Source organism: Hemitrygon akajei, chromosome 3 (genome assembly GCF_048418815.1).
Source record: "Hemitrygon akajei chromosome 3, sHemAka1.3, whole genome shotgun sequence".
In the NCBI taxonomy this organism is placed as follows: domain Eukaryota; kingdom Metazoa; phylum Chordata; class Chondrichthyes; order Myliobatiformes; family Dasyatidae; genus Hemitrygon; species Hemitrygon akajei.
This window is the reverse complement of record NC_133126.1, coordinates 64407095-64423675: the sequence shown is the minus strand read 5'-3', so window position 1 is coordinate 64423675 and position 16581 is coordinate 64407095. Positions and strand designations below refer to the sequence as shown.

General features: G+C 38.7%; 1 protein-coding gene across 4 annotated transcripts in view; it reads left to right on the top strand.

Annotated features, from left to right (window-relative positions):
* The window catches only part of npas3 (neuronal PAS domain protein 3), a 1106218-nt gene that overhangs the window by 910555 nt on the left and 179082 nt on the right, over positions 1-16581 (top strand). For all 4 annotated transcript variants that reach the window (XM_073040034.1, XM_073040033.1, XM_073040035.1 and 1 more), the window contains one exon: positions 4594-4768. In XM_073040034.1, coding sequence (XP_072896135.1) covers positions 4594-4768 — 175 coding nt within the window. The remainder of the gene's footprint in view (positions 1-4593; positions 4769-16581) is intronic.

Here is a 16581-nt window from a genome sequence, read left to right as displayed (position 1 = left end):
TGACATTGAGCGCCAGGTTGTTGCTGTGACACCACTCCACTAGTTGACATATCTCACTCCTGTATGCCTCTATCATCACTAACTGAGATTCTACCAACAATGGTTGTATCTTTACCAAATTTATAGATGGTATTTGAGCTATGCCTAGCCATACAGTCATTTGTATATAGAGAGCTAGAGAGCAGAGCAATGGGCTAAGCACACACCCCTGAGGTGCACCAGTGTTGATCGTCAGTGAGGAGGATATGTTATCACTAATCCACACAGATTGTGGTCTTCCGGTTAGGAAATTGAGGATCCAATTGCAGAGGGAGGTACAGAGGCCCAGCTTCTGCAATTTCTCAATCAGGATTGTGGGAATGATGGTATTAAATGCTGAGCTATAGTCGATGAACAGCATCCTGACACAGGTGTTTGTGTTGTCCAGGTGGTCTAAAGCCATGTGGAGAGCCATTGAGATTGCATCTGCCATTGACCTATTGTGGTGACAGGCAAATTGCAATGGGTCCAGGTCCTTGCTGTGGCTCACATTATTCTTCTTAGGCACTGGTATAATTGTTGCCTTTTTGAAGCAAGTGGGAACTTCTGCCTGTAGCAGTGAGAAGGTGAAAATGTCCTTGAATACTACTGCTAGTTGGTTGGCACAGGTTTTCAGAGCCTTACCAGGTACTCCATTGGGACCTTCCGCCTTGCGAGGGTTCACTCTCATTAAAGACAGCCTAACTTCGGCCTCTAAGACAGAGATCACAGAGTCATCAGGTGCAGCAGGGATCTTCACAGCTGTGGTTGTGTTCTCTCTTTCAAAGCAGCATAGAAGCTGTTGAGTTTGTCCGGTAGTGAAGCATTGCTGCCATTCATGCTATTGGGTTCCGTTTTGTAGGAAGTAATGTCTTGTAAACCCTGCCAGAGTTGTCGTGCATCAGATGTCACCTCCAACCTCATTCGAAATCGTCTCTTTGCCCTTGAAATAGCCCTCCACAAATCATACCTGGTTTTCTGGTGCAGGCTTGGATCACCAAACTTGAACGCCACAGATCTAGCCTTCAGCAGATGACGTACCTCCTGGTTCATCCACGGATTTTGGTTTGGGAATGTACAATACGTCTTTGTAGGCACACACTCGTCCACACAGGTTTTAATGAAGTCGGTAACAACTGCAGCATGCTTATCCAGGTTCGAAGATGAATCCCTGAATACAGTCCAGTCCACCGATTCAAAGCTGTCCTGTAGGTGCTCCTGTGCTTCCCTTGTCCATACCTCCTTGTTCCCCACTGCTGGTGCTGCAGTCTTCAGTCTCTGCCTACACTCAGGGAGTAGAATACAGGCAGGTGATCAGACTTTCTGAAGTGAGGGCATGGAATAGCACAGTATCTATCCATCAACGGTGTACATCACTATCAATGCACAGCAGTCAGCGCACTTGCCAAGCCTACTCCAGAAGCATCTCTCAAATTTGCAGCCTCTGCCACTGAGGGGAAGAGCAGCAACCTAGGATCACCACCGTCCACATCCTTACTTACCCTTACCTATTGCCACTCTTGCAGTTTCAACTATTCCACCTTTCACCAGAAAGAAAGACTGCAACAAATCAAGAAGGTAGCTCATTGCCACCTGCAAAGAGCAAATAGAGATGAATAGTACCCTTGCCAGCATTGTCCAGTTCTCCTAAAATGAATAAGTAAAAGAAAAATTGCTAAAGAGGCAGAGTTTATAATCCATGGAATCAATGCAATAAGCCTTTGTCAGCTTTAATATTTCTAAATCCATTTATACTCTTATCTCTTTATACTGGTCTGTTTTGAGGATTGATAACTGTCGACTGGGTAGTGTTTTCAAGGGCTACACAAGAATTTATGTTAGAACCAGTGCTCAGGAGACAAATATACCAAAATATATACAATGTGCAAAATGCCTTGCTTAATACATTGACTGGTTGCCAGCTTTACACATTTGAGTCCCAAATGACAAGTTTCCAACAGTATTCAAAATAAACAAGGATATTACAACAAAGGAAATGTGTTTTCTTAACAGAATGGAGGAGAAGAACTGAAAGGGATTACAAAGGGTAATTGTGTTGGTGAAATTCTATCAAATTCACAGATTACACTGTAACATTGCCTATGCTGGAGACCAGGCCACCCAATATTAGTCAAAGGGTGATGCATGATGAAGGCTAATACTCTAGTGTACAACTAGCAGACAGGTTCCACAACAGGGAAGTTGAAAGTGTCTGCTTTCAGTTTATATATAAGATCACCCATGCTGTTTTTAGTATTGCAATATTTAATCTTTACTTCTGGCATTGCAATAATGTAGTACTGACCCCGGATGTTATGACCATTTGAGTAATGGAAGTTAGCACTTAGAAAATACACCAATCATCACTCAAAAAGTTGAAATGTGGAATGAAACTCACTTTCGCAGAATTCATGTGAAAAAGGTAAATAAATTAGCATAGTTGTTTTCATCTCGTATATCTTGATGCATACATAGGTAACACTGAGTCACTTCCTGGAAAATCATAGTATGAGCAGTCTTCTAGGAACGCAACCACACCCACCATAACATGACGGCTGCCTGCACGTAAAAGCCTTTAGCAACCAAAACATATTGTTATACCTACTGTCATATAGCAACTTTTTACATAATGTTATATAACAACTGTTATACCTAAAACCAAAATTGAAGAACTACATTGAATACTAAGTTCAGATCATTTGCTTACTTAGCTGTGATCATTTAGAATTGAAAACAAAATATATCTTGCTTTACCATGCAGTTTATGACTATTTCTTATTGAGTTGCTTTGATGGTTGTGACAAAAAGATGGATATTTCTTTTTCTGAAGATTAAAATATCATGCAAATTATTACTTTTTAATTATTTGCTCTTCAATTTGCCGCGACCTTGGTTTCACAACTACTGATTGTAAATTCATCTCAGAACTCCAATGTAATTCCAAATCCAAGCATTCAAAAATCCATAAATTTGCTTTACCTCTATTTCATTGTATAAATATGCAATATATTTCTAATGTAAATATCAAACAAGGAGCTGGTTAAATCTACATTACGTGCAAGTAATTACAGAATTTTTAAAATAATATTTTAAATTTGAAAATTGCACACCAACTTATAAATTTCTTTCTGCCTTGTTCATAAAAAGGTCTGTGGGAAGAATGAAATAGAGAAGCTGCCTCACTCAGGACAATTTTCTAGTAAAAATTTATCAGAGTGAAACGAGCTCAGATGTTTTTTGAAGAATGTTGTACAAAGCACATAGTAACAATAATTGTGATGGTTTTACTGTTTGTTGTTTTATTCTATTGGTTCAGCTTTTAGGAGCAATGGTTTTGATATTTGGTAACACACTATCTTAATAATTTGTTTCTGAACTTCAGGACCCATACTGATTTCCTTTCCCTTTTCATTACTGTACAATCACAAGTATGTAAATACTCACATTGGGCAAGCATCAGAGGTCTGCTAGTGCCCAAAGATATCCAAGTGCTTTTCAGAACCACAATAAAGAAAGATATAAGAAATTCACCACTTTCCAGAACTTTGATTGCTACTACAATGATGCTAAGTTAGGACATTTTAAACTTCTAAAGGACAAAATAAATCACATTGCAATTTGTGTATTCAATGCAGCAATTATTTTAAGACTGCTATAAATTAATAATTATTAACAGTTGATAAAAATATGTTGTGATAACAAATGCATCAGACTATGATGTGGTTTTTCTGCCATATCAATTCAATAGTTTCTGCAAGAAATATTTTATGGCTGACAGTAGTCCTTAGAACTTGCCTTTGACATAATGGGGTAAAGCAGATAAAAAATGTAAAAATGTCAGGCATTGATCTCATGGGGTATTTCCGTAGAGAAGATGTGATTATTATTTCCTAAAACTATCTTAAGAGATGAGAAAAGTAAAATGCAGCTGAATTTATACTGGCTGCATCAGACCAGAAGTTTGCAACACACAAACTATGTCAGAGTAGTCAATTGATTAGATACAATACTTGGCTTAAAATGAAGGCTAAATAAATGTATTAATGTTTACTGTGGATATTATCAGGCTGTTGTAATTTACAAGTTTTACTCACACCCTTTCAGCTAGAACATGGCAGTGACTTACCTAAGTTACCAATGCACTACTCTCAAATCAGTATCTCACCATTAGTTTGTATTAATGAATTATCCTGCTAATAAATAAATTTAAACCTCTTAAGATATTCTTTATAAAACACTGTATACGAATAAGGTTTCTGTTTATAGGACTTTAAAAATGGAAAATAATTTTGCAATTTGTTTACAAGAAATTATGATAACCAAAATTAACTTGTTCATTAATCAATCCTTTTGAATTTTATTGTTGGTTATTGGATTAATAAAATTAATAAATCTAAGTACTAAAAATACAATTGAATGTGATTACAAAAGTTGTGTGTTAAAGACACAGCAAAATATATATTATCATAGTTTCAGTAACTCGAAAGTAACGACAAATCGTCATTATTTTCAAAGTACTGTGGATTTGATTGAAAAGTGAATGCTGACATTAGACTTTAACTTCTACCCCCTCAGGTGGAACTGACAGGCAGCAGTGTGTTTGATTATGTCCACCCTGGAGACCATGTGGAGATGGCAGAGCAACTGGGCATGAAACTTCCCCCAGGGCGAGGCATTCTCTCACAGGGTACCGCAGAGGATGGAACCAGCTCAGCATCTTCGTCCTCACAGTCTGAGACCCCTGAGCCAGGTGGGAATTTCCAGGAGAAAAGGGCAAGGTTGAGGGCAAGACCTTTGAAATGATTGAGCTCTATTTACCGATGTGAAGACTAGGGGGAAATATGGATTCAGTGATAGTTAAGATTCCATATAATATTGCTGATGAAATATTCAGTGTGTGATTGGTCAACATGTGTTAATTTAACTAAAAACATGTCAAATAAATTAATCTAAATTGAAAGCATTAAAGTTAATATTTTACAAATTTAGGGACTTCCAATGTCATTTGCAGTACTTTGTTTTTTTTTGTACAGAAAGCTATTTGTTATTCGTGACGTTCATATTTGTTGACAATTGTACTTTTTGTTTTATTGTTGAATGCAATCTCATGACACAGCAGCTAGGGATACAACATTGAGTGTGCAGTAATTTTATATGAGTTTGCCCCTTACTGTTTAATTAGATGAATCTTGGGGGAATGAACTGAAGCAACATTGCTTATTGGGATTCATTCCAGACTCCTTATAGACTTTGCATTCAGGATGTTCCCATTTTGATGGTGTTGTACTGATGATAATTTAAGTATTAAGGCAAAATCCATTTATAAATTAAACAAAATGATTTGATATCCATCAGTCCCTTAGTTCATCAAGCTGTTCAAACAGCAGGAAGATTGGCTGGTCTGTGTAGGTCTACTGAGAGTTCTGGTAATTAGATCTGCTAAGGATTTATTCTTTACTGATTGGGGCTTTAAATTAATTGAAGTTCCACATTTGTGGTTTTGTCCTTTTCGTACTTTTTAAAAGTAGATATTTCATATACTTGTGGGCCAGAGTTTATGAACAAAAGCAGGAGCAGTTTAAAATGTGAATTTTCTCAGGAGGAGGAGGTGGAGAATTTAATGAGAGGTCTGATTAAGTGTCTAAGATCTGTTTGCTTACTTGGGAAATCATTATTGTACTGAAGAAGGCATGGAAAATTTAATACAGCATTCATTTTCTTGTTCTGCACTGCTAACACAAAACCACTCAGGGATGTCAGTCTCACCACTTAAAGTGTATTCTACATTGGTAGGAATTTATTAGATATTCTTTACCTATATGTTGTCAAGGATACTTGTGCGTGTGTGTCCATCAGTCTGTCTGGAGATATATAAATCATTTCTCTCCCATGAATTGTGTAAGTCAATGATTCCATTGTTAAGATACCGAACTAATTAACCTAAGGATGTTTATTAAAACCTGTGCTCTGAATATGTCAATTAAGTTTGTCCTCAAAATAAAAGGCCATTGGAACAGCTCTTCACAAGTTTGATTCCCAGCTGCTCATATTCATCTCCAGAAATTTCTTCCACCAAAAAAAAATTTTGAAGTCTTTTGATAATATATTCCAGCCTACTGGCATCGTTTTAACAAATTAATAAATTAACTGTGACCAACAAAAAAAAAACGGGTAAATACTAAAGCTGCCGAGTTTTAAAGCTTGCCTACTCTTGAAATTGCTGTAGCTCAGGAATAAAAAACCTGCTTAGTTGTAATATGATATTTTTATCCTGATGTGTGTTTCTTCAATATTCATAGGTGAAAATTGATCACAAACATTAAACCTTCATGTGTGCTATAGTGTGTAAATTGAAATAGGCTAGTGTATTAAGGGACTGAATACATCTATATCAGGTTTCAGTCTATCTGCCTACCTTAAATTCAAAGGTGGAGTACACAGGCGTTGATTATTGCTTCAACAGGCATTATTTTAACAAGCATATGGCATAAATGGTTTATTATGTTGTGCACATTTCCTTAAAACTATTTAATTCAGTTCCATGTAAAATTAATATTTAATTTCACAATTTGAAATTGGAGTTGTGATTTTTCTGTCAGCAGAGGTGTGGATGAATTCTTAAATCTGACCAGTTTGTCTTGTAGCTGATTATTCATGGGTGATTGCATTTAATTAAATACTTCTGTGTGCATAAATTGAAGACCACCTACCAGAATCAACAATCATGGACACTTTCAAATTAGCAAGTTTTTCTTCTAAGAATACTTTGGAATTCAGTTTTGAAAAATCACTATCTAGAATATATCCTTACTTGCTGTTGACATTTCTTACTTCCATTTATTAAGATGATAATATTTTTACAAATGGAAAAGTTATCTGGTACCCAAAAAAACCCATTAATGTATAATGGGCCATCTTAGACAAGTGTGAGGTGTTGCTCTTTGAGAGGTCAAATATAGGCGAAAGAATACACTAAATGGCTGGACCCTTAGGATCTTTGATGTACAGAGATACCTTGAGGTCCAGTCTATAACTCCCTGAAAGTGGCAACGTAAGTACAGTAGACAGGTTGGTAAAGAAAGTGCATGACAGTCTTGTCTTCATCAGTTGAGGAATTGAATATAAGAGTCAGGAAGTTATCTTGCAGCTGGATAGAACTTTTGGTGAGGTCACATCATGAGGATTGTGTGCATTTTTGGCCACCCAATTACTGGAAGGATGTGAAGGCTTTGGAAAGGTTACAGAATAGGGTCACCAGTATGTTCCCTGGATTAAAGAGTTATTAGTACAAGGAGTGGTTGAATAAACTTGGACTGATTTTCTCTTGAGTGTCGGAGGCTGAGAGGAAACCTGAGGGAGATTTATAAAATTTTGAGAGGCATAGAAGGGTAGGTAGTTGTTCTTTTTTCCAGGATGGAAATGTCAGATACTGGAGGGCATAGCTTTAAAGTGAGAGGGAGAAAGTTCAAAGGTGATACATGAGGTAAGTGTTTTACATCGAGACTGTATGTGCCTGGAGTTGGTCACGATAGCTAGCAGAGGTGGAAGCAGCCACAGTAGTGATGTTTAAGAGGTATTAAGACATGCTGAATGGAAGGATAAGAGTTGCGTACAAGCAGAAAGGTTTCGTTTAAATTAGCATCATGGTCAGAACAAATATCATGGGCTGAAGGGCCTGTTCCTGTGCTGTACTGTTCTATATTCTGTATTTTGGTATAGGGATATTCTTAAGCAAATAGCCAACTTAGATATTGTTCTGTATCATTGTTGCAAGACATCCAACCAATGGATAAAAGGGGTTAAGCAGGTGACTTTGACTTTAAAATTATATTAAACCTAATTTGGTCTTTAATATATGACATGACATTATATGATTAACACACTTTGTCCAATAATTGTTCATCTTTTGTAAAAATTAAGTGTACAGAATGTAGGAATACCAGAATGCAATCTCAAGGTCTTTGATCTAAAAGTTTCCTTAACAGTAAATTCTAAATTTTAAGATATTGGTTTGAAATGTGGCAACAGAAAATGCCTGAAATATGATTTGTTGCATTGGGCCAGATCATTCTCAAATCAGCACACTGCTCGCATTTGTCAGTTGTCCAGCCCCCATGTCTATACCAACCTTTTGCAGCCCCATGAGATCTGCTGAACTGAAGGTTGCCGTTCCTTAGCTCTTCTATAAGGCGGATCAGGCCATGAGTGGTGACCGGGCAGCAGGCGGAGAACTGAAAGCTGTGTCCCCAGGGCAACCTGATGGCTTTGACAGCTCACTACTGTCAAAGATGTGTGTCACTATGTTTTAACTGTATCTGATGTTCAGGGACATTTAAAAGCACTTTACATGACTATAAATAATTTAAAAATTAAAATTATTTTAAAATAACTACAAATAAAAGATGTGATTAAAATATAAAATTGGAAGTATAAATATAAGGTATAATCAAGGAGCTTAATCTAAATGTAATCTTTTAATATAAATTGGGGATTGAGTCCAGTGTAGAAAAGGGATCAGATACACCAGCATCTGACCTATAGCATATGGTTCATGATCACGCTGAGTTAAGTTTCTGGACTGAACATCAGACATATTGTACCTCAATTTGACCCATCAGTGTAACAATAATACAATAGCCTTTATATTATCATTTGTGTTTGACATTCTTTTAGGTTGCAGAATCCAGACACTTCAATGATCTTTATGTTACAGCTTACTAGTTGGTTACTGTTTGGTGAAAGTGAGAAATTTGTAACTTCCATATTTCTGAATTTTGGCCCATTTAACTGTCATGTATCTGCAGCTCATTACACTATTAGAAGGTCAGTGCAAATCTAAGTTGATTACTTTCATAATGAAAAAAAGATCAGAGAACAAGTCAGCTTGTGTCATTATTATATGCTCAGTTCTTGGCATATTTTAGTGCATTGTTACAGAAGTCTTTGGAATGTATATTGGCAAACCAAAAGGGAAATAGAAAATTATTGCGTTTTAATTTCACATGCCATTTTCAACTGAAAATGCATATCTGCTGAAGCATTCTTGTTCATTTCACTGCTGTCACATTTGGTTACGGATTTCATTTTGCCAGTATTGTAAATTTATCTTTGGTTTTTCAGCAATGTTTTTCCTGCATTTGAGAATTTGCAACTAGTTTATTTTGCCCTATTTCTACTTGCATTGGACTCCTTATTCTACGTTAACCCCAGCAACACCAGAGGATATATCTGAAAGCTGAAAGCATGGCAAAATGTCTACCTTTCTTCTTGAGGCAGTGAGTAAAACCACTTGGGGGCAAAATAATCCGTGGCCCTAGGAGGGTAATTTGTTTTATTGTATTGATAACAATCACCCAAGGGATGATACTGTAATTTCAAAAATTAGTGTTTCTTTTACTTTGCTCTTTTAAGTATCTGTTACATGATTTGCATAATCCTGTTTTCCCTTGCACAGTTTCTCCTACTTAACCCTCACAGTTGTACAAGCTGGAAAGCAACTAGAAGACACCTTCATTCCTCCTTGACAGTGTCACTTATAAATTAACCACAGATTAAAATACTTCCCAGTTCTTCGAGTAGATTAATGTCTATTTTACCCAAGGGACCCAGTTGAGACCAGAAACTCCTGCAAATAATGAGCAGGATGAACTTGATACATAATAGGAACAGTGAAAGGAATGGGTCATTTAGCTTCCAGCTTCTTCTGCCGCAGTTTGAGATACATGGCCTTATAACATAACACCACGTACGTATGTATTAAATGTTTAATTGTCAAAAGTCCAACAGGCTCAGACTGAAAACTAAATTGAAGTAATTGCCATTTATAGAAGGGACTTCTATGATATTGGCTATGTGGAAATGATTCCTAACTCTATTTTACTGAAAAGCATGCTCTTTGCTTTGGATTTTGTCCAGTTGTCCTCAATTCCACAAATATTTATTATATCAGTCTGTGTTTAAGGATCCTAACATACTCCTAAGAATTAAAATGCATAACTCTTTTTAATTCAAGGTTATAAAATTTAAAATTGATATCTTTCAGGAAGAGAACACAGTAGCAGTGATTTCCTGGTTGTTTTGCATCATCCTGGAAATTTTTTTAAAGTTCAAAGTAAATATTTTATCGAAGTACAGTATGTCACCATTGATGAAAGATCACACATGACAGAGACAAACAACCAATATGCAATAGACAACAAACTCTGCAAATACAAAAAGGGAAAAAATAGTAATAGTAATAAATGAATAAGTAACAACTATTGAGAACGTGAGTTGTAGAGTCCTCAAAAGTGAGTCCATAGATTGTGGAATCAGTTCAGTGTTGGGGTAATTAAAGTTATTCCCTTGGGTTCAAGTGCCTGATGGTTAGGGGTAATAACTGTTCCTTGAACCTGATGATGTGGGACTTGAGGCTCCTGTACCTCCTTCCTGATGGCAGCAATGAAAAGAGAGCATGGCCTGGATGGTGGGGGTCCTTGATGATGGACGCTACTTTCTTGCAACAGCACTCCTTGGTACTGTGCTCAGTGATACGGAGGGTTTTAACTGCGATGTACTGGGCTGTATCCACTAATTTGTGTAATTTTATTTCCATTCAAGACGCAACCAGTCAGTAAACTCTTCACCGTGTATCTGTAGAAGTTTGACAGTTTTAGACAACGTGCCAAATTTGCTCAAACTTCTGAGAAAGTAGAGGTGCTCCTGTGCTTTCTTTGTAATGACAGTTACGTGCTGGGCCCAGGAAAGATTCTCTGAAATGGTAATCCAATGAATTTAAAGCTGCTGATTCTCTTGACCTCTGATCCCCTGATGAGGACTGGTTCATGGACCTCTAGTTACCTCCTCCTGTAGTCAATAATCTGCTCCATAGTTTTGCTGGCATTGCGTGAAAGATTGTTGTGGCACCATTCAGTCAGATTATCAATCTCCCTCCTATATGCTGATGTGTCACCACCATTGATTCAGCCCACTGCAGTAGTATCATCAGCAAACTTAAATCTGGCATTGGAGATTTACTTATCCTCACAGTCATAAGCTAAAGAGAGTAGAGCAGGGGGCTACTGTGCTGATGGTGATTGTGGAGGAGATGTTGTTGCCAATCTGAACTGACTGGGGTCTACAACGGGGAAATCAAAGACCCAGTTGCTCAAGGAGGTATTGAGGCTCAGATCTTGGAGATTGTTGATTAGTTTAGGGGATGGTAGTGTTGAATACAGAGTTGTAGTCAATGAAAAGCGTCCTGATGTTCCAGAGCTGAATGGAGAGCCATTGGAATGGCGACTGCTGTCTGATGGGTATGGGGGTTAAGATCAACCCTACTTCAACAATCCTTCAAGCATATTGCTAGGGAACTTGGACCATGGTACACCAGTTGGGCACTTTGTCCCACCTCTTGGGACAACAAGTTCTTATTTGTTTAGAGCAGACTGGAATGATAACTGTGAAGTAAATTACCTAATTTAAATATTGGTGCAGTCTTACCCCATTACTGAACCACAAACCTCAAATCTGAGGCCCAGAACTGCTGCCTGTTCACCCAGTCAGTGCCATGCTGAACCCTACAATTTTATCCCTCTTGTGATGCACTGTTCCTCCAGTATTCAATCAATGGCTAGTTTTTCTTCTTGATTTGATCAAGTAGCAAGTAGAGATTCTTCACTTTCCAGCATACCAACTGCTGGTTCCTCCCTCCTTGACTCTGCACAACATCAAGTGTGGTTCTTATCCCATCACCCCTGCACCCCTACAGCCAATCTACACTGATCCCTCCCAATTACTGATCACCCTACCTAGTATAAACACTAATGGCCAGTCTCACTATCCTTGTCTCAGTGTCTCACCTTCCCCAACGTTGTGCTCTGATCCTTCCAGCTCACTACCCACTACACTCAGTATTGTTTCTGATACCCCAGCAACCTACTTCTCTTCTCACACTAGCTACAGCATTGTCTGTACACAGATCACCTTTAGAAGTCCAGAAACAATAACTCCTTTTAACTTTTTCTCTCTGCAGAACAGTTGAAGGATTTTTTTCTGCTTTTCTATAAGTGTGAATCATTGAGGCAGAACTACTGCTAGTAATGAGTCATCCATGTTTACTACTGACCTGTGTAACAGCTAAAAGCCTCCCACTTTCTCCAAACCCACGGTGTAGCCATAGGCATCTGCATGGGCCCCAGCTATGCTTGCCTTTTCGCCAGCTACGTGGGACAAGTGCATGTTCCAGCTTACACTGGGAATGATCTTCAACTCTTTCCACATTATATCAAAGACTATATTGATTTGTGCTGCTTCTTGGATCCATGCTGAGCTCACCAATTTCATCGACTTTGCCTCCAACATTCAACCTGCCCTCAGATTTACTCTGTCCATCTCTGAGATCTCTCTCCTCTTTCTTGAATCTCTGTTTCCATCTCTGGAAACTATCTCCTGATATATTTTATAAACCTACTGGCCCTCACAGCTACCTTGGCTTGTGCCTCTTCCCACCCTGTCACTTGTAAAAATGCTATTCCCTTTTCTCAGTCCCTCATCTCTGCCACATCTGTTCTCAGGATGAAGCTTTTCATTCCAGAACATCTGAGGTGTCTTCCTTCCTCAAAGAAAAGGGTTTTCCTTCCTCTACCATCGATGCTGCCTTCACCCACATCTTCCTGCTGTCATAACAGGGACAAAGTTCCCTTTGTCCTTCCCACAGACCTCCATATCCAGCACATCATTCTTCGTAACATCTGCCATCTTTAACAGGATCCTACACTAAAGGCATCTTTCCCTGCACCCCGCCCCCACACCGTCCCCCATTTCCACAGGGATCTAATTCTCCACTCACCCCTTCCCACTCATCTCCCTCCCTGCAAACAGCACAAGTGGTACAACTGCCCATACACATCCTCCCTTACCACTACTTAGGACCCCAAATGGTCCTTCCAAGTGAGGAGACGCTTCACCTGTGAAGCTGTCAGTTATTTGGTGTTTCCAATGCTCCCGGTGCACTACATTGGTGAGACCTGGTGTAGACTGGAAGATCACTTCATCAAGCACCTTTGCTCTGCCCACCACAAAGGGCGCTGGTGGCCACCAATTTCACTTTGAGTTCCCATTCCTGTTTTAACATGTCAGTCTATGACCTCCTTCATTGTCACGATAAATCCACTGTAGGCTGGAGGAGGAACACCTCATGTTCTGTCTGGGTAGCATCCAGTCTGATGGAATGAACACAGATTACTCTAACATGGTACTTTCTAGCATTGCTCCCCTTTTTACCTCTCCCCATTCTGGCTCCCCTCTTACCCCTTCAATTCTCTTCATTTTCCCTTTGCTTCCCTCTTGTGCCCCTCCTTCTTCCCTTTCTCCCATGATCCTCTTTGCTCTTCTATCCGATTCCTCCTCCTTCAGCCTCCACACATCACCTCCCAGCTTCTCACTTCATCCCCCTTTCCCCCATTTGATTTCACCTATCACCTGCCAGATTGTTCTCATTACCCTCCCACCCACATCTCCTTATTCTAGCTTCTTTCCCTTTCCTCTCTAGTCCTAATGGAGGAACCCAGACTGAAACTTCAACTCTTTATTCCTTCTGTAGATGCTGCCTGACTTACTGAGTTTCTCCAGCATTTTGTGTGTGTTGCTTGGATTTGTGACATTCGCAGAACCTCTTGCGTTTGTGATAAGCTGCAAGCATACCTTTTCCAGACACACAGAGGTCAATTTGCTGATTACTGTGAACCTGATCCAAGATAGCAAGGGGCTTTAAATTGGCAGACCCTATGGTTACATAATGCCTTAACATGGAAATGTCAGAATGAGCCCCAAATACAAAATAGCTGAAAGAAACTTTAGCAGTTGGTCAATTGTCAAAACTGCCAAGGGCTTTGAGAGCTTCTCACTGTATTAGTTAAGTTGCTTAAAATTTGTATGGCACTCTTGAATAAAAACAATGTAACAAACTTAATTCAAAAATGATACAAGTTCCCTTCATACTCAAATGAATGGGTTCACCTCTTGCACAAGTTTACATGGTACAGGTTTGGCAGATGAATTCCTCAGAGTAACCTGTCAGCAATTTGCAGACAACAGTTACTCTGGGGAATCTGCTGAAACATTCTGACACATATAGGGTGTAATTGCATTAAACCTGCATTATTCTCCAGTGAGTTCTGATCCTCTCGAATTCCAATTCAACAGAACTTGTCATGGTGAGGGCAATGGGTTGACTGGTTCAAGGTAATTCTGAAATTCCTTATAGTTTATACTATTGTTTTGCAGATTTCTTTCAGCCACAGTAGAGCAGCGGTTAGCGTGATACAACTACAGCTCTGAATGTCGGAGCTCAGAGTTCAGTTCCACTGCTCTCTGTAAGGAGTTTGTATGTTCTATCCGTAAACATGTGGGTTTCTCCTGGGTGCTCCAGTTTCTTCCCACATTCCAATTAGTAGGTTAATTGGTCATTGTAAATTGTCCTGTGATCAGGCTAGGCTTAAATAGGAGGATTTCTGGGCAGTGTGGCTCGTTGGATCGGAAGGGCCTGTTTCATGCTGAATCTCTAAATAAGTGCAACACCCTGGGAAAGGTTTCACTCCTAACGTAATGGCCTTTCTGAAGAAGCAGTGTTTGGTGTGGGAGAGCCATCTCAATCTCACGGGTTTGGAGGGACCAGAGTGTGTCTTCCCTAGACTTACGCAGCCAATGAAACCAGCAGGGTATTATAAATAAATGAAAAGAAGGATAAGGTTTATTTCTTGGATATTTCTTCATTTTCTCCCCAGCTCATGATTTTCCACTTATTCATCATAATGGATTAAATTGGAAATGTACAGCATGACAGAGAATCATTTTCTTGCTGGAATTCTTAAATGAGGTTGATTGAAGAAATGTTTGAATTTAAGAAAGTCATGGTAATTAAAGTTGATTTTCTGATCAACATTATTACTTAGGCCATTGTTTTCCGCAGTTTTTCACTGATCCATCCCCACTTAAGAGAGATTTGTTATCTCTGGGCACTCATTCCATCATCCTCATTCTATTCACCACACTAATTATTAAACGTAATTGTTAACCTCAGTGTCACCGTTCTGGTCTTATCAACACCTTTTCTAATTTCCTCTTCCCCCATTGAAAACCAATTACTTAGACTTCATTTGAATATTATATTTAAGGGGAATTGATGTTTTATGTATTATACTTACTGGAGTTGAGTCAGGAAGCAAGCTAAATTACTTAAACTCTTCCAACATGAAAGAAAACGGTACTGGCAGCATCAGACTCAGGTGCAGAGGTAAGATAGACTCCAATGTAGATACAACAACTAGAGTTAATCCATAATAATTCCAGAAGAATATCAGTGGCTCAGCCAAGCGACACTGTGAGAAATAACATCCTCAAAACTAGGACTGCACGATGAGCGCTAAACAGGCGTCCACTTAAATTGAACTGCGTAAATCCGCAGAATCCCTGAGCCTACCAAAATAAGCTTAACGAGCTTAAACAGAAAAACCAGGAGACCACATTACAAAGAGTGCACACTTTAAATGAAGACTGCCTCGTTAAACAACAATTAACCAATTCAGGTCCTTTAGAAAACTCCAAACCCAACGCTCTCTGGTGCCCTGCACGGGCCCGAAGAGCTCATTACTGCTTCAGAGATGAGTGAACTGAAGAGATTCTTGAAATGAACGCAGCTTGAAAATGATCTCTCAGAGCATACTTATCCTGTCCTAAGAATGAGCTCCTTTATACTCTGTGGGTTAGAGTTCTGCTGAGAACTTTGCTGACCATAGTTCTTATAGTTAAGGCTGAATTTACCATGAACTCATGAAAGTGGATGTTGTAGAGAGCAAGTTAGCAGTGAGGATATCTGGACTTTCTTTCTATCTCCCCGTGTAATAGAACCTTGAAGTTAAAGGGAAATATTAAATTTGAGAACTTGGATTACATTTTACTTCTCACTTCATGTTTCATGTATGGATTTGTGCCAGGAACCATTTTCCCATGTACTGCCTAGGTACATTCCAGCTAAAAAACATTTAAGCTATTAACCTCTTAGCTGGTTGTGAAGTGCAACAAGGCTGTTAGCTATGCCCGTATAATGGATTTGGGCTGTTTTATTAACCAAAATAGATGTCAAAAAATTAATTGTTGCTCAGTAGTGCTAATCATGCTGCATAGTTGCAGTTCTGAAGTCGCCATACCTACTAGATAGTGCATTTAACATAATGGACTGACAATGGATTTGCAGGTAATGCTGTATAGTAAGCTATAAGTTGTTTAAATTTAAATGATCTAATAATTTATTTTAGCACTAATTTCTATCCTGCTGTGTTATTTTTATTGCTTAATTTTTCTCAGTGCATAAAATGATTGAATTATCAAGTGTAGACGCTATTGCAAAATTATTATTAATGTTAATTGCTCTATGTACGGCTAAAAGGGATTGACATCATTATATCTGAATACATTAGGTCAGAAAGAAATGCTCAGCACTCTGATCAACACCTGTTACTCATCATGCACTATGATATTTGCTGTCTGTAGGTTAAAGGTAGATCTTTCTAAAATTTTCTAAGC